The 24,694-nt window shown below is 41.8% G+C and overlaps 1 protein-coding gene across 4 annotated transcripts in view; it reads right to left on the bottom strand.

Moving 5' to 3' along the window:
* Positions 1-18,867: 18,867 nt before the first annotated feature.
* Trpm1 (transient receptor potential cation channel, subfamily M, member 1) overlaps positions 18,868-24,694 on the bottom strand; it is a 116,534-nt gene continuing 110,707 nt past the window's right edge. For 2 of the 4 annotated variants that reach the window (XM_063266876.1, XM_039082296.1), the window contains one exon: positions 18,868-20,867. In XM_063266876.1, coding sequence (XP_063122946.1) covers positions 19,697-20,867 — 1,171 coding nt within the window. In that variant the 3' untranslated portion in view covers positions 18,868-19,696. 4 annotated transcript variants of the gene reach the window in all.

The raw sequence follows: 24,694 nt of genomic DNA, 5'->3' as shown, positions 1-24,694 counted from the left end.
GCTCCCATTAAACATCCCACTAAGCATTGAGCACAAATGGCTTTTAAAATCTTCCCCCAAACAACAGGGACAGGTTTGTCACAGTAACATCCCATTCTCTGGTACCAATTTCAGCCCTAGTTTTCTTTCTATTGCTGTAATAAAAATATCATGACCAAAAGCAATTCTGGGAGGGAAGGATTTATTTCAGGTTACAGTTTGTAGCCCATCATTGACAAAGTCAAGGCACCAATCTGGAATCAGAAATGGAAGCAGAGATCATGGAGGAATGCTGCTCATTGACTTGCTCCTGGCTTGCTCAGCTTGCTTTCTTACATAATCCAGAATTGGTACACAGTCATCTGAGGCCCTCTTATATAAATCACTAATCAAGAAAATGCCCCCACAGACTTCCCCAAAGACCAAGCATTGTCTCAATTGAGGTTTCTCTTCCCAGATGATCCTGATTTGTGTTAATCTGACAAACAAAAGGACAAAACCCAACCAGCACAAGGATAAAGTGGCAGATATTTAACATAGACAAAAAAAAAATCCAGTATATAGAGTGTATATTATCCTTGAAGAGGAGAAAGGTTTGAAGGGTGTAAGCTATGGAAACAACACAAATACTACCAACTGTAGTTCAAAAGATGTCCTTCTTCCAGGTGAGACGGCAGGCTAGAAGCAGCCTCCACGTGACCCGCTGAAAGAGAAAAGTTAAAAGAAGAAAAAATATAACGGGGTCCCAGACTTTAGTACAACTGAGGCCCATGCAAAACTCACACTATAGACAGACCACCAGCGGCCAAAACTCAAGCAAAGGCATAACCATCAAAGTCCAAATGGCTCTAGGAAAGTCTCAAAATGTACTGGCCTTGCTCTTTAGCTTGCGTAGCTTCTCTTCTAACTAATTGTTCTTGTTAACTGAAGTATGCCACCCAGGACTTCTTTTTGTGCTTAAAATCTCACACTGAGAAAGGGTCTGTGCTACACTAGGATCCTGAACACCCAGCTTAATCGCTGGCTAGCTAATAAAGACCTTCTATTGGCTTACACCCATGTCCGAGCAGTCTTCTCTGATGAATACCAAACAAGTATTCTGTCACAGGGACAAGAAAAAAAAACTAAGAGAACTGGTCTGGAACTTGCTATAAAGAGATCAGGCTAGTCTTGAACCCAAAGGGATCCACCTACTTTTACCTCTGCAGTGCTGGGATTAACAGTGTGTACCACCAAACCTGGTTTGGTGTGGGGTTTTTTTCATTTATTTTCATTAAAACTATACTTCATGTTCTCAATTGCAATGCAGTTTACATATTAAATAGCCCTGTTATAAAGTGATTTGGAACCTAAAGCTGTCCCACAGCCCTCGTACCCAAATTCTGCCCAGAGAGAGCTGGTTTCCCAGAAGTGCTGTCACTCCTAAGCCCTCACGTGAGACCACCATTTTCACACCAATAACCATCCAAAGAGGAACTGGCCAGGAGCACACAGGGCACAGGAACTGCAGAGCAGCTGGGGACAGGATACTGCCAGTCTCCTTTTGACCCTGGAGCTAAGGCTGTCTCACGACCCTCCATACCCAAATCCTGCCAGGAGAGAGCTGGTCTCCCAGGAGTGATCTCATGCCTAAGATCACAGGCCCACAGGAGGGACAAGTTCTAGTCAGAGACAGCAAGACCAACTAACACCAGAGATAACCAGATGGTAAGAGGCAAGAGGCAAAGGCAAGAACCTAAGCAACAGAAACTAAGGCTACTTGGCATCATCAGCCTAGTCCGACAACCACAGCAAGTCCTGGATATCCCAACATATTGGAAAAGTAAGATTTAGATTTAAAATAACATCTCATGATGATGATAAAGTACTTTAGGAAGGATATAAATAACACCCTTAAAGAAACACAGAACACAGGTAAACAAGTAGAAGCCCTTAAAGAGGAAACAAAAAAAAACCCTTTAAAGAATTGCAGAAAAACACAACCAAACAGGTGAAGGAATTGAACAAAGTCATCCAGGATCTAAGAATGGAAATAGAAACAATAAAGAAATCACAAAGGGAGACAACCCTGGAGGTAGAAAACAGGTAAAAGATCACGGACATAGTTGCAAACATCACCGACAGAATATAAGAGATAGAAGAGAGAATCTCAGAGGCAGAAGATACCATAGAAAACATTACACAATAGTCAAAGAAAATGCAAAATGCAAAAAGCTACTAACCCAAAAAAAATCCAGGAAATCCAGGACCCAGTGAAAAGAGCAAACTTAAGGATAATAGGTATAGAGGAGAGGGAAGATTCCCAACTTAAAGGGCCAGTAAATATCTTCAATAAAATTATAGAAGAAAACGTCTCTAACCTAAGGAAAGAGATGCCTATGAATATACAAGAAGACTATAGAACTCCAAATGAACTGGACCAGAAAAGAAACCTGCCCTGTCACATAATAATCAAAACATCGAATGCACAAAACAAAGAAAGAGTATTAAAAGCAGTAAGGGAAAAAGGTCAAGTAACATATAAATGCAGACCTTTCAGAATCACACCAGACTTCTCACCAGAGACTATGAAAGCCAGAAGATCCGGGGCAGATGACATACAAACCCTAAGAGAACATGAATGCCAGCCCAGGCTACTATATCCAGCAAAACTTTCAATTAACATAGATGGAGAAACCAAGATGTTCCAAATAAAACTAATTTACACAATATCTTTCCACAAATTCAACACTACAAAAGATAATAGATGGAAAACTCTAACACAAGGAGGGAAACTACACCCTAGGAAAAGCAATAAAGTAATCTTCTTGCAACAAACCCAAAAGAAGATACCCATACAAACATAATTCCACCTCTAACAACAAAAATAACAGGAAGCAACAATCACTATTCCTTAATATCTCTTAACATCAATGGACTCAATTCCCCAATAAAAAGACATAGACAAACATACTGGATACCTAAACAGGACAAGCATTTTGCTGCATACAGGAAACAAACCTCAGTGACAGGGACAAACACTACCCCAGAGTAAAAAGCTGAAAAAAAAAATGCTTCCAAGCAAATGGTCCTGAGAAACAAGCTGGAGTAGCCATTCTAATATCAAATAAAATCGACTTTTCAACCAAAAGTTATCAAAAAAGATAAGGAAGGACACTTCATACTCATCAAAGGAAAAATATACCAAGATGAACTTTCAGTTCTGAACATCTATGCGCCAAATGCAAGGGCACCCACAGTCATAAAAGAAATTTTACTAAAGCTCAAGGTATACATTGCAACACATGCAAGAATACTGGAAGACTTCAACACCCTACTCTCAGTAATGGACAGAGCATGGAAACAGAAACTAAACAGAGACACAGAGAAACTAACAGAAGTTATGAACCAAATGGACTTAACAGATATCTATAGAACATTTCATCCTAAACAAAAGAATATACCTTCTTCTCAGCACCTCATGGTACCTTCTCCAAAACTGACCATATAATAGGTCACAAAACAGGCCTCAACAGATACAAGAAGATTGAATAATTCCTTACATCCTATCAGATCACCACAGACAAAGGCTGGTCTTCAATAAAAAACAAAAACAACAGAAAGCCTATATACACAGGAAGCTGAACAATGCTCTACTCAATGATAACTTGGTCAAGGAAGAAATAAAGAAAGAAATTAAAGACTTCTTATAATTTAATAAAAATGAAGGCATAACATACCCAAATATATGGGACACAATGAAAGCAACACTAATAGGAAAACTCATAGGTCTGAGTGCCTCCAAAAAGAAACTGAAGAGAGCATACACTAACAGCTTGAAAGCACCCCTGAAACTCTAGAACAAAAAGAAGCAAATACACTCAAGAGGAGTAGATGGCAGGAAATAATCAAACTCAGGGGTGAAATCAATGAAGTAGAAACAAAAAGAACTATACAAAGAATCAACAAATCCAGGAGCTGGCTCTTTGAGAAAATCAACAAGATAGATAAATCCTTTGCCAGACTAACCAGAGGACAGAGAGAGAGAGAGAGTATTCAAAGTAACAAAATCAGAAATGAAAAAGAGGACATAACAACAGAAACTGAGGAAATCCAAAAACTCATCAGATCGTACTACAAAAGCCTATACTCAACAAAACTGGAAAATCTGGATGAAACGGACAATTTTCTAGATAAATACCAGGTACCCAAGTTAAACTAGGATCAGATAAATTATCTAAACAGTCTCATAAACCCTAAAGAAATGGAAACAATCATTAAAAGTCTCCCTTCCCAAAAAAAGCCCCAGACAAGATATATTTAGTGCAGAATTCTATCAGACATTCAAAGAAGACCTAATACCAATACTCTTCAAACTATTCCACAAAATAGAAACACAAAGACCCTACAACGAAAGAGAACTTCAGACCAATTTCCCTTATGACTATTGATGTAAAAATACCCAATAAAATTCTCCCAAACCGAATCCAAGAACACATCAAAACAAGTATTCACCATAATTGAGTAGGCTTCATCCCAGGGATGTAGGAATGGTTCATTATATGGAAATCCACCAATGTAATCCACTATATAAACAAACTCAAAGAAAAAAACCACATGATCATCTCATTCAGGTGGTGAAAAAGTATTTGACAAAATTCAACACCCCTTCACGATAAAAGTCTTAGAAAGATCAGGAATTCACCACCCATACCTAAACATTGTAAAAGCAATATACACCAAACCTACTAGAAACATCATACTAAATTGAAAGAAACTTAAAGCAATCCCACTAAAATCAGGAACTAGACAAGGCTACCCATTCTTTCCCTACCTAATCAATATAGTACTTGAAGGCCTAGCCAGAGCAATTAGACAACAAAAAGAGGTCAAAGGGATACAAATTGAAAAGACAGAATTCAGAATATCAGAATTTGCAGATAATATGATAGTATACTTAAGTGACCCCAAAATTTCCACCAGAGAAGAACTAAACCTGATAAACAACTTCAGCAAAATGGCTTGATATAAAATTAACTCAAACAAATCAGTAGCCTTCTTCCACTCAAAGGATAATCAGGCTGAGAAAGAAATTAGGGAAAGGACACCCTTCACAATAGTCACAAATAATTAAAATACCTTGGTGTGACTCTAACCAAGCAAGTGAAAGATCTGTATGACAAGAACTTCAAATCTCTGAAGAAAGAAATTGTAGAAGATCTCAGAAGATGGAAAGATCTCCCATGCTCATGGATTGGCAGGATCGATATTGTAAAAATGATCATCTTGCTAAAAGTAATCTACAGATTCAATGCAATCCCCATCAAAATCCCAAATAAATTCTTCACAGAGTTATAAAGAGCAATTCTCAAATTCATTTGGCATAATAAAAAACCCAGGACAGCCAAAACTATCCTCAACAATAAAAGAACTTCTGGGGGAATCACCATCCCTAACCTCAAGCTGTATTACAGAGCAATCATGATAAAAACTGTATGGTATTGGTACAGAGACAGGCAGTTATATCAATAGAATAGAATTTAGGATCCAGAAATGAACCCACACACCTATGGTCACTTGATATTTGACAAAGGAGCTAAAACCATCCAGTGGGAAAAAAGACAGCATTTTCAACAAATGATGCTGGTTCAACTGGAGGTCAGCATGTAGAAGAATGCAAACCAATCCATTCTTATCACACTGTACAAAGCTCAAGTTCAAGTGGCTCAAGGGCCTCCACTTAAAACCAGATACACTGAAACTAATAGATTAGAAAGTGGGGAAGAACCTGGAACACATAGGCACAGGAGGAAATTTTCTGAACAGAATATCCATGGCTTGTGCTTAAAGATCAACAACTGACAAATGGGACCTCATAAAATTGCAAAGCTTTTATAAGGGACAGGATACTATCAAGACAAAACAGCAACCAAGAGATTAGGAAAAGATGTTTACCAATTCTACATCTGATAGGGGGCTAGTATCTAATATATACAAAGAACTCAAGAAATTAGACTCCAGAGAACCAAATAACACTATTAAAAATAGGTACAGTGCTAAACAAAGAATTCTCAACTGAGGAATATTGAATGGCCAAGAAGCACCTAAAGAAATGTTTAACTCTTAGTCATTAAGGAAATGCAAATCAAAACAACACTGAGATTCCACCTCACACCAGTCAGAATGGCTAAAATAAAACTTAGGTAACAACAAATGCTAGTGAGAATGTGAAGAAATAGGCACACTCCTCCATTATTGGTGGGATTGCAAGTTGGTACAACTACTCTGGAAATCAGTCGGGTGGTTCTTCAGAAAATTGTACATAATTCTACCTGAGGACCCAGATATACCACTCCTTGGTATATACCCAAAAGATGCCCCAACATATAATAAAGACACATGCTCCACTATGTTCATAGCAGCCTTATTTTTAATAGCCAGAAGCTGGAAAGAACCCAGATGCCCTTCAACAGAGGAATAGATACAGAAAATGTGGTACATTTGCACAATGGAATACTACTCAGCTATTAAAAACAATTACTTTATGAAATTCTTAGAGAAATGGATGGAACTAGAAAATATCATCCTGAGTGAGATAACCTAGTCACAATAGAGCACACATAGAATGTACTCACTGTAAGTGGATTAGCCCCAAAGCTCAGATACAATTCACAGTCCATATGAAGCTCAAGGAGTAGACCAAAATTTGGATGCTTCTTTCCTTTTAAAAGGGGAAACAAAATACCCACGGGCAGTAGAGGGTGGGAGGGACTTGGGAGGAATAAAGAGGGGGAGGAAAAAAGGGGAGCAGGATCAGGTATGAGAGGAGAGAAGGATGATATACAGAGGGATTGAACAGAGGTGTGTAGCAATGGGGGATGCCGACCTGGAGATAGCCACCAAGTCTCAGATGCCAGGAAAGCAAGAGATTCCCAGGACCCAACAGGGATGAGATTAGCTGAAATGCCCAACTAAGGGAAGGGAGAACCTGTAGAGACCATATTCAGAGGTAAGGCAAGGCCCCTGGTTGGAGGATGGGGCCACCCACCCTTCTCAAAATTTTAATCCAGAATTACTCCTGTCTAAAGGAAATACAGGGACAAAGAGTGGAGCAGAGACTGAAGGAAAAGCCATCCAGAGACTGCCTCATCTGGAAATCCATCCCATATGCTGCCACCAAACCCAGTCACTACTGCTGATGCCAAGAAGTTCTTGCTGACAGGAGCCTGATATAGATGTCTCCTGAGAGGCTCTGCTAGTCCTTACTGATACAGATGAGGATGCTTGCAGCCAACCATCAGACTAAGCACAGGGACCCCAATGGAGGAGTTAGAAAAAGGACTGAAGGAATGGAAGGGGTTTGCAGCCCCATAGGAAGAACAAAAATATCAACCAACCAGATCCCCCAAACTCCCAAGGACTAAACCAACAACCAAAGACTATACATGGAGGGATCCATGGCTCTCATCACATATGTAGCAGAAGATGGCATTGTCTGGCATCAATAGGATCCTGTGAAGGCTCCATTCCCCAGTGTAGAAGAATTCCAGGGCAGTGAAGTGGGAGTGGTGGCGGGGAGAGCATCCTCATAGAAACATGGGGAGGAGGAGTGGGAGCCGGGAGCCGGGAAAGGGGAAATAACATTTGAAATGCAAATACTTAAAATATCCAGCTAAAAGAAAAAAAGAAAAAGAGAGCATCACTCTATAACTACTAAGATAAAATGATTTGCTGTAGTTCTGAACGATAAAATCAGCTTATAAAATCCCTCCCCTGAAACACGTTTTTAAATTCACTTTTCCCAGGTGGGTCAGGACAGCACGTATACTCAATGACGAGTCATGCCTCATTTCTATTGACTGATGATCAGTGGACTTTTTAAAAAGCCCAACTTTCACAATGATTGCATCAAAGGTGTAACATACATGTTGGGTGTTTTGTTTTTTTGTTTTTTGTTGTTGTTGTTGTTGTTGTTTTGAACGCAAAATGGTTCTTGATACTTCCATACACAAAAAGCTGAAATCACATACCCATCATGGTGAGGGCCTATCAACAGTGTTGAAACTAGGAAAAAAATAGTTTTATGTCAGGGAAGCACTTTTGGAAAAGTTCTCCGATTGCTTATAAAATAACTCTGGGCAAATAGAATTGCTTGAAACTTGAAAGGTCTTCACAGAGATGGTGAGATGTCTCAGTAGGCAAAGGAGATGTGCATCACCAAGGCTGGCGACCTGAGTTCGGTCCCAAGGTGCATGTGATAAAGGAGACAATGCACTCCTCCAAGCTGTCCTCTGCCCTTACACATGCATTATTGTACATGCACGCTCCTTTCTTCCACACACATCCATAAATGGGTAAATGCAACTTCAAATTTAAAAGACCTTCTGCACAACAAGGGAGACAATAAGCACCGGAATGAGGCTGCTTACAGAATAAGACAGTGTTTTGCCAGCTATACTGACCTAGAATCTAGAATCTAGAAATACAAATGGTCCATACTCCCCTAAATCACCCAAACTGACTAATTAACCGAACAGACATTTCTTTTAATTTTTTTAAAAATTAAAACCTATGTGTCTGGGTGTTTCGCCTGCACATATTTCTGTGTCACATGTGTTCCTGGTGCCCACAGAGGCCAGAAGATGAGGACATTGGATTCTCTGGGACTGGACAGTCATCAGCTGTCACTTAGGTGGTAGGACCTGACCTCTGGCTCTCTGGAAGAGCAATAAGTGATCTTAACGGCTGAGCAATCTCTTCATGAATAGACACCACTTAAAGGAAGACACATAGATTATTAGGAAATGCTTGAAAAACATCCTATATCCTTGGCTATCAGAGAAATGTGGTTCAAAACCGCTTGGAACCTCTGTCTCAGCCCAATCAGAATGTTTATCACCATGAAAACAAATGACAACAAATGCCAAAGAGGATGTACAGAAAGAGGAACACTTGTTAACCTCTGGTGTGAGTGTAAACTGGTGCAGTCACTATGGGAACCAGTGGGGCTGTTCCTCAAAACACAAAATGTAGAACTATCGTATGCTTCCGCTCTATTACTCCTAAGTCGGCCCCCACAGAGCTGTTTGCACGTTCATGTTTATTGATGCTCTATTCATAATAGCCAAGATATGTGTCTACCCTACATATCTACCAACAGGTGGATGGATAAATAAAATGATATATACATAAACAATGAAATATTATTCAGTTGAAAAGAACAAAATTACGGCATTGTAGGAAACGTAGAGAACCGGAGATCACTATGTTAAGCAAAATAAATCCGACAAAGGACAAGTATCTTCTCTCATATCTGTACTGACATGGAAGGAAGAAGGAGGAAGTGTGAGAGGGGAGAAGGAAACAAAAAAGGAGGGGAGAGGAAGTGAGTGCGGGTATCAGGATATACAGGACATAAACAGAAGGGGAGAGTATTTGGGGATCAGTGGGAAGAGGTTAGAATGAAACTGTCCAGACTAAAAAAAGAGCAAAACATAATGACCTGTATGTATGGAAACGTCACAGTGAAACCCATCACTTTGCGTATTGGCTAAAATAATTAAAATTATTCTTTCTTGAGAAGAATAACTCCACTGACATTAAAATATGTGCTTGGAACTACAAACTGAAGGAACATATTTCATTGAGAACACTAATCTAGACGTATCAGCATTAGGACACATTCCTCTAAAACTCTCAGACTCTTCAGAAAGAAAAACAATAAAAATGTTTTTGTAACTAAACAAGCAAAGCAATGAGTTTGGGGTGACAGAAATTAGATTGTTGGGCTGGGGATTTAGCTCAGTGGTAGAGCGCTTGCCTAGGAAGCGCAAGGCCCTGGGTTCGGTCCCCAGCTCCGAAAAAAAGAACCAAAAAAAAAAAAAGAAATTAGATTGTTATAATTTTTTGTGGCCACATTCTATGCCAGAAGGAAATAAGGTAGCATATTTAAACGGTGAAAGAAAGAAAAGATGAGAAGAAAATTAGATGAACTCTATGTACAAAGCCCATCGGATCATGAATGCTTTAAAAAAAAATGGGACTGGCGGTCTGTCTTTGTGAAGGCCATACATACAAGGGACCAGTCACCCAATTCTGTTTCACAGAATGAGCCATCCTTCTGCTCATAGCCAGTGGATCAAGGCATGAAGCATCCAACAGAGAAACCAAAAGAATAATAGAATATATTTTTACATTAATTAATTAAACCCAGGGGCATACATATATGGAAATCTGAGAAAAACCTATGGGAGTCAGTTCACTTCTTCAACTGTGTAAGTCTCTGGGATCAAATTCAGGTGTCAGGTTTGCTATCAAGTGCCCTTAAACATTGAGCCATCTTGCCAACCGATGTTATCTTGTTTGATCTCCTAGGAATGAAGGAAGCTGGGCGTTGAGCATCAGCACCCGCTGAGGTAGCAAAAACCAAGTACAAATGGGGGCTCAAGATGAGTGGGGCAACATTACCTTGCCAGCAGTTTCAAACCCTGAAGCCTGCTGGGAGCCTTGGGAAAATGAGGTGCAGCATCGCTGCCAATAGCCTGAGACGCTCCCTCTACCCACTTAGGGATCTGCAGTCAAGTGAAGTGTGGACTTTGACGAAGCCCCAGAAAGACATTTCAGGTTGAGTCAGGGTGAAGCAAAGTCAATTAAATTTATTATAAGGGCAAGAACACGCTTTAGATTTGAGAGAAGAATGTAGGAGAGGCGGTTACACAACCGTGTATATACAACACAAGGCCAGATGCGAGCATTTTAAGAGTCACGCTTAGGTATCTTTGTGACAGCTAGACTCACGATTCTGTGACTTTCTAAGGTGTGTCGCTGAGAGGATGTGACTTACGACAAGGTTTAAAGACTAAGCAGAGCTAAAATTAAAGTAATTTAAATTACTTAAGAAAATTAAGAAATAAAAGACCACGGGAGCCGATTTGCTTAATTTGCTTATCTAAAAGAAAAATGTCAGCTGTAAGTAAAGTTATAAGGTGACCTAATGAGGTGTATTGTTTAGGTGTAAGGATGAGAGAGGCGTGGCAATACTTGGTAAGCCACATGGTAACATGGATTCTGGCCCTATGTACATATGGTTCATTTGCTGTTTTTAACGTCTTTATTTGAGGTGTCTTTAGGAAAACGCACATCTCTGAGGGCGATTTTTGGCTTTACCAGTGCTGTTGAAGTCTCAGTGAGAAGGAAAGCCAGGCTGGATTCCAAGTTCCGGGCTTCTTTCTCTTCTGCCATCCCTTAATTTTCTTTCTGTCTTGCTGCAAAACACAAGCAGCAAGCAGTCCTGGGAAGTCCTCTTCCCGTTGTGCAGAACAGAAGAACACACCGAGCTGCTTCTGATTACCAAAAGTTCTAAGGTAAAATTTAGACCAGAGGGAACTGGGCATACATGATCCATGCTCTTTAACAAGTGAACTGTAAGGGTGGGAGAGCCAGAGGGTCAGCCAAATTGATACAGATTTCAAAGACCTTCAAATAAAAGCAAAAAGAGATGACCACGGTTCCAGGAAACAGTCAGGTCATGACTAATGACAAGTCATTCGTGTCACGGGCAGTGAAAGCACCGTGACTTTAAAACCTGTCTGCAAAACTTTCAGCCAATTCCTGTACATGACCCCACCCCTTGAATCTGAGCTGGCTTTAGTCACCAACTCAGTCGTAGCCAACAGAACGAGCTGGAAGTAAGTATGAGTGACTTCTACCACAAAAATGCCGACATTTCCTCCTTGCTTGAACGCACGCTCACTTTTGGAATCCCGAGTCACCATGTGAGAAATCTGATTAGTGTGACAGAGCCTGGGTCTCCCCCAAGACACCACAGAGAGGTGCTCTGTTCTGAGATGGAGATCCCCATCAGAGTCAGGCTCAGCTTTCAGACGTGTGACTAAAATTATCTCTGCCCTCGTTCAGCCCCCAGTTGTTGGGTCAACACCAGATGCCGCATCTTCCCTGAAAGCCATGGAATGGAGCCTGTAATGTGCCATTGCAGGCCTAGGCTGACATGTAATAGGCAATTGTTGGCATCGTCATCCAATGCTACACCCAGGGTTCCCACGTTAGTAGTTTGAAACTGGTAGGGCTACACACCACAGGAATCACCAAGCATCCAAATCAGTGTGTTAATTACTGGCTGTGCCTTTGAATTTTTGACCCCCAGAATCCATGAGGTATATGAGGTAAGCCACGTGATTTTATAGTCATTAATTATGGATGGAACATAGTTAATGTGATTGGGACAACAAGGAAATGGTCCTTGTGAATAAGATTACTGTCTTGCTTCTTTCGGGAGAAGAGGGGTATTGTGACTTCTGGAGTGAATGGCAAGTTCTCTGTTTTTCTAAAAATGCTTCATAGTTTTTACTTGATCATTATTGGTGGTGGTGGGATGGGGACCTGACTATGCTGCCCCATGATAGTCTCAACCTCGCAAGGAATCCCGTTTCTAGGACTGCAGATGCGTGTCACCACCAAGTTGATAAATTCTCTAAAATTAGTGATGGTTGCAAGGATAGTCTTCATATAATAATTATATCACACAGATTTCACGTGGTTTTCCTGTATCCTTTATAATAAACCATTTTTAAAAGGAATCTTGCTCTTTATTTCCAGTGTAGTCAGCGAGATGTATCTGGATGTTCAATAACATTAACAATTTAATTGTAAAAGCTGAGACCTAGATTATGGAAAACTGTAGAGGGCACTAGGCCCTTGTACTCACAGACAAGCGCTAGGGAAACCAGGACTGTTAAACACTCAGAGTTGTCTCTTCAACAGAAGATGCCTACACCTGTTTTTCACCCAGAAAGCACAGCTTGACAACCTGTGTTATATGTGAGGCCAGGCCACGCCTGAATCGCCTGGACTTTTTCCCAGACTCCTCCTCCTTCAACCTTAATCCTCAGCATTGTTTTCCAGTCCACTGAACCCAGACTTCAGGGAAATGTCACACGTTCTTTATAGTTTGGGGACTGCTAGCTTACAGGCGATTCCATGGCCACCTCCTAAGGACCTAGCAATGGCTTACGTCATCATCTGCTGCCATTACCTGCCTCCAGGTGCGGGGCCAACTTATAAAAGGACCACTTGCCACCCCAGCTCTCTCTCTCTGTGTGTGTGCCCATGTGTTCCCAGCCCATCTCTCTCTCCCCCTTTCACTTCTTCTCCGTGCCCCATCCTCTTCTCTATCCTCATGTCTCTGGTCCCATCGGTCTGCCTGTCTACATGTCCACTCGTCTGCCTCTACCCCTTCTCTAGGTCCTCGCTCCCTTTCTTTCCCCCAAATAAAATCCCTTATAGCAGATCTGTTGCACGGCATGATTTCTCAGGGGGGGGGGACACCTTGGCATGGGCCCACCATACACCCATGATGTATTATATTTCACAGCAGGAACCTCTCTACAACAGAGACCACACCAGATCCTCCCCTAGGCCCTTGAGCTCTAGAACCCATCCTTATGGAAGAGGTCACATGCACTTTGCAAGAGAGTTTCAATTTAGTCATGCCTTAAGCTTTACTGTGCACACAAGATTGAGATAATTGTCACCAGGAAACTTTTTTCAAAATGTTACTGTATGCCTAAAGTAAAATGCTAGTGTAGGACTAGAAGCTTGAACTAATACTGGCTACTGAGCTGTGTTGAACTGGATTTCCTCCTTGATTCACATGAAGCATTACTCCACCAAAACTGGTGTTTGCAGAGATACCTCCCCCAACAGAAGACCAAGGCATTGAAATAGGGGCTGAAGGGATGGCTCAGAAGTTAAAAGCACTGACTGCTCTTCCAGAGGTCCTGAGTTCAATTCCCAGCAACCACATGGTGGCTCATGACCATCTGTAATGGAATCCGATGCTCTCTTCTGGTGTGTCTGAAGATGGCTGCAGTGTAGTTGGATGAATAAAAATAAATAAATCTTTAAAAAATATGAATTAAAATATAATCAGAATTGAAACAGTTATGTAGTATCAAAGAAGAGGTGTTATTGTGTGGTTTTTTTGATCCTCTGCATTTCCTAATTCCTGTAAGACAGTTTAAAACAAGTTTAATGTTAGTATCATAAGGAAAACCATTTTGTGTGACTTGGGATAGCGTAATGCTTGCAAATTGGAATCAGCCACAAAGCAGCTTGCTATGAGCTACACTTAAGGTAGGCTCAGATAACCAACCCCAAGATGGCTCCAGTATGCTAATGAATCAATCCTAAATTGTGAGCCCAGGTAGCATACAGGTAACGCCCACTGGGACAATACAAAAAAAGCTGGAACTTTGGAGGCTGCACCAGAATCCCACTACCGTAGTCCAGAGACAGGGTATCTGGAGCCTCTTCACGAATTCTTGTTGGCACAGGGACTTTGAGACTGGCTATTGTAACTCTGGCTTTGGTGACCACTGCTGAGTTCATCCATGCCCATCTGTCAGGGCTAGCCTCTGTCCAAAGCTCTCAAGGACCTTCTGGAACTTCCAACAATGTTGTCATCCCCACCTGTCACAGCTGGAGGACTTCCTTGTAGATGCTAGTGAAGTTTGCTCCCACAGCACCCTCACTGGAGAGGACTCCCAAGCAGAAGCCAGCAGCATTTCCTGCCTGCCTGGTCCCTGCTCTGTATGATGTCTTTATACGGGACTACTGTAGTAACATGGTGTTGTAAGGAATGTCTGTGTGAATAAGTTGAACATATTCTGAAGGCAAATCTCACGTGGACATCCTAACTGCCAAGGGCCTCACAGCCTACCAGCTCAGTTCGTCACATTCAGTACCTACCAAATGTCATAACGTATAGGTGAACCTCATAATCTGGGAGGATATATGTATAAAAATATCATCATATCTCGCATTATATATTATATAGGACAAAAATAGAATTTGTGGAATCTTTATTTATCCACCAGTATAGTTCAACATATGCAGTGTTCTTATTCGAATGTACTGGATGATGTCAGATACATGATTACCTTGACTATTTGTTCTTAACTCCTTGCTCCTTATATTTAGACAAAGTCGTGATTACAAAAGGAAACAGTAACAATGCCATGCCAAGTAATTAGGCCCAGGCCTGTAGATAAAATTCCCAGTACCCGAGTTGTACAGTGTTGGGAAAGTACGTAAGTATGGTACGATTTAAGCTATGTAAGAAAGCTCTTAATATTTGACCTGCCACAGGCTCTCAGATTTCACCATTAGGAGTATTCATTTGTATCTGTAATACAAACACCCCGAAAAAGTGTGATGTCTAACGATGCTTTTAGGTAACACCTTAATAAGATATGAGTGCCACCATTCTTAGAGAGACTCACAGGGATGGGACATGTAACCCACACATGCGTGCATGCGGGCGTGCCTTCGGTGTGTGTGCTGAATTGGAACATTGTGTGTGTGTGTGTGTGTGTGTGTGTGTGTGTGTGTGTGTGTGTGTGTGTGTTGAATAGGGACATGGAGAATTTGGGGACAAGCATTCCCTTCTTCAGACTAACTTTGTATGATTACTGTCTTAGTTAAGGTTTATATTGCTATGAAGAGACACCATGACCAAGACAACTCTTATAAAGGACAACATTTAACTGGGGCTGGCTTACAGGTTCAGAGGTTCAGCCCAGTATCATCTTGGCAGGATCCAGCCAGGCATGACGATAGAGTTGCTGAGAGTTCTACATCTTGTTCCGAAGGCAGAAATGAAAAGACTGGTTCCCACGTGGCTAGGAGGAGGGTCTCAAAGTCCACCTCCATAGTAACACACTTCTTCCAACAAGGTCACACCTATTCTAATAAGGCCACACCTCCTAATAGTGCCACTCCCTGGGCCAAGCATATACAAACCACCATAGTTACAGATATTCTTGCTGTCCTAAGAAATCTGTTCTTCTCTTGAACTTGGCTAAGGCTAAGCACTTTTGTTATCAAAATACAGAAAAAGGAGAGAGAAAGGTAAAATAGCAGTAAGGATAGGAATTGCACGATTACCTAAAAATACCTGTAGCACACACGAGTCGGTGTATAAATGTGTTGAAGACACCATACACTTCAGATGCAGGACCCAGAGCTGGAACTGACCTGAAAGCCTCCTCTCTGAGGACTAGCTTTCATGGTACCAGCAGGTGCCGTGGAAACACTCAAAGGAAGCGACTAACCATCCTACCCAGGTATGATGCCGTGAACCACAACAACATGGCATGACAGCCCTAAGGGTGCAGTAGTAGCACACACGCCTTGGCCGTAACCATCAGCTCTCTGATTGCATTTAAGACCCACTCAACAAGATGGAAATCTAGGACTGGAAACCTAGTCAATTACCCAGGGCTAGCGAAACCATGGATCTTGGAGGAGAGTCTATAACCACTGCTTTACTAAACCAGCATAATTCCTAACTACACTCTAAACACTTGTCCTTATAACCACGGGTGAATATAGACACACACACACACACACACACACACCCCAAGGAAACTACTCTTTGTTAAAAGAGAGTGACCACTACAGAAAACAACCAACCAAAATGCATAGTTGTGGAACCCAATCCCATCTCTAACACATCTCCTTTACCTAAGCCTCGGGAATCAAAAGGAGGAGGGAGGATTATTAAAGCCAGAGGGACAGGAACTTTACTGACATTTTTGTCTCCGGGGAATGTCAGAAGCCACAACCCCCAAAGTCTCTCCAAATCATGCCTAAACATGAGCTGAACAGGGACAATGGATATGCTAATGAAATGGAGGAAAGCCCAGGAGGCCCAGTCTTACACAAAGGATAGCAGGCAACTCAGGAATGCTGAGAGCAAGGGAAAGCCTTCTCCAAGGAAGAGCACACACCAGTTGATTATTCAACGACCAATGGTCAGCCCCCAACATGCACACATTAAAGTTTTTAACATTATACAGACTTATCAGGTTATACTTACATATTTAAGGGTGTGTGTGTGTGTGTGTGTGTGTGTGTGTATGTAACAATAATTAAGGAAAAAAAGACCATGGAAGGAGGAAAGGGAAAGGGAGAAATGATGTAATTATAGTAATCTAAAAAAATAAAAGAAACATATATGCATATATGTATACACACACACACATATATATACATATATACATATATATACATATATATATATAAACTTTTTTGTTATCAAAAGGAAAGCTTTGGAAATATGAGAAGATGCAGTATGTGAAATAAAATGACCAAAGTGTCTTCTTTGTGTTTGCTTAGACAGTTCTCAGCCTTCTACCTGCCTCCTCCCAATGGTCATGTCTGCCTTGGCAACACATGTGAGATTTCCATGGCCTTGACCATGGTCCAGATGTATTAATTAAAATAATTAAAGCAAAGTAAAATAACTAGAAAAGATATAAGTAAAAAATAATTAGAAGGTTACATCTAAAATAATTGCTATGCTCTGCCAGAAACGAACATTTCAGGGGACTCTGGCACTCATCTAACTTTGATGTAAATTATGGTTGTGGAGGTTTTAAAAACTTTTAAAAACTCTATACCCCCGAGCTTGGGCACCAGTAGACTTTGCAGAGGCACAAGGCCACTGTTGGCGTGGCCATCATTAGAATGACTTAAAGCTTTGGATTGGTTTAATCAGCATGGTTGTCAATGGTTATCTTGTACAGATCATCTCATGAAACATGGACTCACATATAGACATGTAGCGGAATGATTGAATAGGTCCCATGTAACAGTATACAAACAAGTAGTAGTTTTGTTTACTAAATAAATGCTGTGTATTACATTTCAAAGACCTGCCCACTTCAGTGCTAGATCAGACCTTTTGGGAAAGTTCATCCACCTTCAGGAATTCTAACCTATTAAAATCTGGGTCTTATTTTAGGAGGGAAACATTCAGTCTTCTTCCTGTTTATCACCGTTGCTCACTTCCTGTGGCACCACTGTGGTGATCTTCAAATGGAAAGCAGACCATAGACTTCTCTACAATGCCCCGTGCTTCTGCCTGTGTCCCCTTTTCCCTCCCACCCCTTCAGAGAAGGAAATTGACTTGCTCATAACCTTTTGTTCCTTTTTAAAAACAAACAAACAAACCAACAAACACCCTTCACCTCCCATTTTCATCCGTCATGGTCCCTTATCACCATTTGTTCTTAGATCTTGGGTCTACTAGCCAATGGTTCTTTTTATGAAGTCCTTGGCTTCAGTGGGAGCCATCAATGATTCTAGGCAGGAGATGGGCTCTGTTCTGCATGTGTGAGCTGGAGACTTTCTTGGGTACTTTGCACTTAAGTAACCTCCGTTCTAGCCAGAGAAGTTCTCTTTCTGTTCCTTTGTGTACAGTTGGATGGTGACGTGCCTAGCTGGTGCCCCACCCCTTCCCTCCTGTGTCAACAAGATCTGTTGACTTTGTGAGAATTCATTGTATGAAATGGACTCATCCTGTCACAGCTCAGTGAGAGAGTAAAGGATCAGCTGATGGAAGCACAGCTGTCCCAGCGAGAGGAGACGAGCCTTGCACGGGGGCTACACCCGCCAGGCGCTCAGCACCTGCCTGCTCCTGCACAGGCAGGAAACGCCAATGAGCCTTCTTTTGTAAGAGTGTGCGTGACATTTCAGTCTTACAACCCTAACCTTCCTTTTGTTCTCAGAGCGTACTATATTCCACCCTCTCCTGGACATATGTGTCTCAGACGACAGACCCAACTTTAATCCCAAGTAAACGTGTCTTTGCTAGATACTCATTTCCATTGTTTTGCATGAATCAGGTTGAAGCGTAACGTCTTGTGTTCTCTGCCTTGAGACATCCTGTGGTTGTTGAAGCTCTAGCCTTTAGGTTTTATCTACAGCTTTGCACAAACCATTCCTAGAGAAAGACACATTGATTTGTTTGGGAGTGGAGGTTTGTTTGCTTATTTGTTTTGTTTTGTTGCTATTAAGGACTACAAAGATAAGAAAATGCAAACTCAATCACTTTGTATTCACAAAACTCCTGTATTATTAGAATGTGAGGTTTCATTGAATTGTATACTTTTAAAACGTAAAACCAACAAAAAAAATCCTCCTAAAAATGTATAAATTGTGTGGCCACTGCTTATTTCTCGTACTTACTAATTTTTATTTTTCCCCTTTCTTTCCTTTTTTCACATCTTCTCTATCCCTTTAAACTCTCTTGTGTCACTTATTAAATGCCTCCGTGGTGACTTCTGTACCTTACGGCCTCTGTCAGGCAGTAGGTGGCCCACAAAGCAAAGAGCTCATGCCATCTTGATAGTGATGAACTAATTAGTGTCACTGGCCTAGCGTCTTCCGAAATTTCATTTGTTTGTTTGTTTGTTTATTTAGGTCATTCTTAAGTGGCTCGGGCTAGCCTGGAGCTTCCTATGTAGCCAAGGTTGTCGGTTAATTTCTGATTCTCCTGCCTGCATCTCCCTGAGTGCTGGGATCACAACTGTACAGGTGTATGGCCCTACATGTCTCATGTGCTGCTGGCGTTTGAAGCCAGGGTTTGGGTGTACTCAGTGAGCAAGCATTCTACCTACTGAGCTACAGCCCAAACCTGCCAGTGCTGCCTTCATTCTCTTCTACTAAAACACGAACACAACATACTTTCCTAAAAGGTGCTTAACAGAACACTACTGTGCGTTCATTGCAATTTAAATTAAGTTTAGAATTTTCACCACTTCAAAATGAATGCATTTCCTGAAATTGATAAGGTTTTAGATGGCCAAGATGGCACCCATCGATGGTTCTGGCTGTGAGTGTTTTGGTTTGGTTTTAATCAAAGATGAGAAACCCATTAGCATTCAGTTTCCGGGTTTCCTTTCTCCTGCTGGGTGTTTTGTCCCTCTGGAGCGTCTGACATAACTGCTAAGTTGCTGGTGCTGCTGGCATGTCCCGCCCTGTCTAATTTGCTAGGAGAGGGTTTGGCACTCCTAGGATGACCATGTAAACTTCTTGACCGTAGGCAGGGGAATCCTAAAGTCTGGTGTGGCTTCACAGACAGCAAGTTTTCCTTTTCGGGCCTGTCAGAGACCGTGAGGGCTGAACGGGAGATCTGAGGAGCCAGAAGAGATTCTCTGTGCTCATCCTCAAACTCATCTTGGGAGGCTGCTTCAGACACAATGTACGGGATGTCTGTGCTGCGGGAGCGTGTGATCCTTTGAACTTGACATCTCCATTCTGCCGAGTTCCATGTTTGGTCCATGATTGAACTGTACTCGGCACCCCAGTTGCTAAGACCTCGGACAAGTTTTCTTCCTTCAGAATAGACGAAGCTTCTGGACTTCATTGTTTTGTAGGTGTTGAGGTCTCCGGGGTAGTAGCGCGCGAGTTTGCTCTCCCGCAGTGGGTGGGAAACAGTGCTTTCGACGGTCAGCTGAGTGCTTGCAACATTCGCTGTGTTCAGACTTGGTGCAACTTCGGCGCTCTTGAAATCTGCCCGCGGATCAAGCTCACCCGCAGAGATACCAGGATCCAGTCCAGGTCTCAACTCTGTGCTCAAGGGACCATCAAGGGCAAGCCGGCTGCGACCTGGCGTGGCAGGCGGGCTGGGGCCTGGGGTGTGGTGCAGGCTACTTGGCTGGTCCAGGTGTGATTTTACATCCTCTTCCTTCACGCGGAAGGAGCAGGTTTTTTTCCGGAACACTGTCCCTGGCGAAGTGGAGAGGGCGGGCTCCTCAAACAGAAGCTCCTCGCCATTGAAATGGTAGCGGTACATGCTGTAGCCATCGGCGCTGTTGATACTGCTCTGCCGCAGCAGGTAGGTGGCCTCACATTCTGAGGATGCTCTTGATCGAGCCTGGATCAGATCAGACCTGTCGATGCCTGCCAGATTCTCCAGAGCGCCCACCATCCTGCCAGATAGCTCCTCCAGCTGAGAGAGCCGAAGGTCGACAGTCTGCAGAGACGCCTTCATGAAATTTTCTCTTTCGTTGATTTCCTCCAGCCTCATTGACATATTTTCAACTCTGGTAAATACAGAAGGATAGGTTTATTAAATTGAGACTAGTTCACTATTGAACACAGTAGAGATAATGTCGTTGTTTGAGGCCCCAGGCTTGATCACCAGCCTTGCTGAGCCTGTTTGTGCGTGTTCCCTACCCCCAATACAAGCTCTCACTTAAATTATGAGATTAGGAAATACTCACTAACATATAGTGTTTACCGAACGCCAGACATTCTCTTAGAGCACTGGATGCTCACTAATATGTCTTTACTCAGGGCTGGTTTACACATATTTAAATCCCATCTCCTCCCTGTGAGGTAAGCACTATTACTACCATCCCCATTTTACAGAAAAGAAGTTAAGCAATGGAACTCGCACGCGCGATTTGAGGACACAACATTTGCTTCAGCCATTGCCTGTCAGCTGGTTCCTCACATTGCCTTAGTAACCAAAAAGATACTGTGATGGCTGTTTGACAGTCATCTGCATTGGAATCATTGGAATAAGGAGCCTTTCAAGCACCCAGGACCTAACTTAGTACACAGGGCATTTCCACAGAGGATGGATTGAGGCGCGCGGGGGGGGGGGGGGGGTTCGCTGTGTGTAGCACCTTCTCATAGGCTAGGATTCCCACTTTTAAAAAGGGAAGGAGAGGGGTTGGGGATTTAGCTCAGTGGTAGAGTGCTTGCCTAGGAAGCGCAAGGCCCTGGGTTCGGTCCCCAGCGCCGGAAAAAAAAAAAAAAAGGGAAGGAGAAAGCTGCCACAGTAGTATACCCACGAGCCAGATTATCATGTGGTTTACTTAAAGACAATGTATCAGTAAATAATATGCATACAGATTATTGTTTATATTTAATATTTATATTTAATAATTTCTTAGTGAGGCTACACCAAAAAAAAAAAGATCATGGCAAATTATAAATATCCAGTGTTAGACAATTAAAAAAAAAAAACCTCCTAGACCATCAAGCAACATCTTATGAAACTAATGCTGCTTGGGTTGGAACCTGTTAGAATAAGCCTTGTTTTATATTTCAGTGTGTACAGTGTGGATAGGCTCACAACATACATCTCTAGGAGGCAGTGAGGTATGCCCAGGATTTTGAACTGCCTACTAAAAGTTGAATTTATTCCAGACGTGAGTTGGGAGTCCTGGCTCCAGGGTGCTTCAGTGGCTTGTCCAGGCAGGTTCCTCCCTCAATGGTAGCAAATACCTTGATGTAATGCCACCATGCTTTGATTTCTGTCCCAAGTTTCTTAAGAGAAAATGTGTGGTTTCCATAATAACTTGGCTTGCAGCACAATCTGTTTCCAGAAGGTCTTTGGTGCCCTTGCTACATATCATTGTAAACTCCTCTGTGTCCTGCTGACTTTCTGCACACCTACGCTGTGAGAGTCTGCCCTATGTTTTTCTCTCTTCTCTCTCTCTCTCTCTCTCTCTCTCTCTCTCTCTCTCTCTCTCTCTCGTTATAATCTGGGTGATGCATAGTGCTCTTCTTGTACCACCTCTGCCCACACTGGACATCTGGTGTACCACACATAGCTTACCATTGCACCAGCAACCCTTGCCTGGCATTTGCCTAGAGTTGTACTGGTCAGTGCTGGTCTTCTACTGCCCACACTGACAGCTGCAGTCTGCTGCATGGCAGGGTCCTGGTTTCTATTCTTAACTCTATTCTTGGAAAGAGAGAGAGAACTATTTATGGGCCCCTTGATTAGCCACATCATTCGATCAGAGGGATCTGGCTTCCTGGAAGCTTGGGTTAAGCAGCACCTAATTCAGTGTGGACGAGAAGACATGGCTGCCTTGTGGTAAAACTTTTCTCCACCAGCCAGTCCTGTTCTGCAGATTCTCTCTGCTCTTGCTCTTCAGGGATGTGCAGATGAGTCTCACTGAAAACTTTCCATTACTTATGAAGGATACTTGGAATCCACCGTTAAATGTGTTCCTTGCTATCCTTAGTCTACCATGTCAAACCACAACGCCTTTGCAACTGTTAAATCCTTCAGCAAACATCACAGCCGTCTACACAGTGAAATGGAAATGAACTGGAAAAAGTAAAGGTAGGCATCTTTCCTCTGACATCTATAATTATCTGCCCCCATATTAGGTAATTAAGAGAGCAGCTCTACAGCTTCTCATATATGAAGGAAGAACCCTCGAAGTCATTGTTCCCCTTGTGCTGATGACCTCCCTAACTCTCCGTCCCACCACCCTGAATCTGGTCTAGCCTCAGAAGGGATCCCATTTTGGCCTCTCACATCTTGCTTCTCCCAGGCTATTCTTCCCTGAAGCTAAGGAAGAGATGCTTTGTCATACAACGGAGCTCAGGAGACACTGCCAGGTGCTAAGTTGGACCCCACAAATTGCTGCCACTTAGAGAAAGCAAAGTTTTAGTCACTATGCCAGATGGAAGGAGCTTGACCTGAGGTGGGGTTCTTTTGTTTGTCTTTTGCCCTTTCTCTCCATGCTGAAATTTTATAGTTTAAATGCAAAAAGAAGGGAAAATGGGCAGAGTTCATTTACTTTTGAAATGATTAATGAAAGTAACAAATTATGAATGTCTTAGTTACTTTTCTATTGCTGTGATAAAATATCATGACCAAGGCAATTGTTTATGAAATTTGCCTTTTAGCTTCAGAAGGTTAGAGAGTATGATGGAGCAAAAGAACAGTTGAGATATCATATCTTGATCCATAACCATGAGAAGATAGATAGATAGGAAGATAGATAGATAGATAGATAGATAGGAAGATGATAGATAGATAGATAGATAGATAGATAGATAGATAGATAGGAAGATTAGATAGATAGATAGATAGGAAGATGATAGATAGATAGATAGATAGATAGATAGATAGATAGATAGGAAGATTAGATAGATAGATAGATAGATAGATAGATAGATAGATAGGAAGATTAGATAGATAGATAGATAGATAGATAGATAGATAGGAAGATTAGATAGATAGATAGATAGATAGGAAGATTAGATAGATAGATAGATAGATAGATAGATAGATAGATAGATAGATAGATAGGAAGATTAGATAGATAGATAGATAGATAGATAGATAGATAGATAGATAGGAAGATTAGATAGATAGATAGATAGATAGATAGATAGATAGATAGATAGATAGAAAGAAAGAACAAACTAACTACTGGGAATGACATGGGCTTTTGAAACCTCACAGTACACCCCCACAGTGACACACCTCCTCCAACAAGGCCACACCTCCTAATCCTTTCTAAACACTTCTACCAGCTAGGGACCAAGTACTCAAATAAATGAGTCTATGGGGGCTACTCTCATTCAAAGCACACACTTCATTCCCTTAGCCTATAGGCTTATGGATATACATAATGCAAAATAAATTTAGTTCAACATTAAAAATCTCCATACTCTTTCACAGTCTCAACATAGTTTCAAGGTCCAAAGTCTCTTCTCAGACTGAAGACAGTCTATTGATTGTAGTTCTGAAGTGGAAACTTAAGTGTTCTTTGGAAAGTCATTAGGATGGTGTTTTGCTGGGGTGGTCAGGTGAAGGACCGTTTAGCTGAAGTGGACACAGATAAAAAGCTAATGCACACTTGTAAAGGAATATTTAGGTGAAGCAGACAGAGGTGAAAGGATGTTCTGTTAAAGCAAGTTTGTGAAAGGACACGTCATGATGGATTCTTTGCTAATAACACACATGTGTTTGTCTGCCTTACATTGCATAATTGAGTGGCATTTGTTGGGATTCCACAGAGAGAGAGGAAAACACACCAAAAACCATATGGTGGTGTGCTGCAGTTTCTTTCTGCTTCCACGGACTCTGGCTGATTGGCGGAGTGCTGTCAGC

The sequence above is a fragment of the Rattus norvegicus genome, chromosome 1, assembly GCF_036323735.1.
Source record: "Rattus norvegicus strain BN/NHsdMcwi chromosome 1, GRCr8, whole genome shotgun sequence".
Taxonomy (NCBI): domain Eukaryota; kingdom Metazoa; phylum Chordata; class Mammalia; order Rodentia; family Muridae; genus Rattus; species Rattus norvegicus.
The sequence above is the reverse complement of the archived record's forward strand: the minus strand, read 5'-3'. Positions and strand labels throughout refer to the sequence as shown.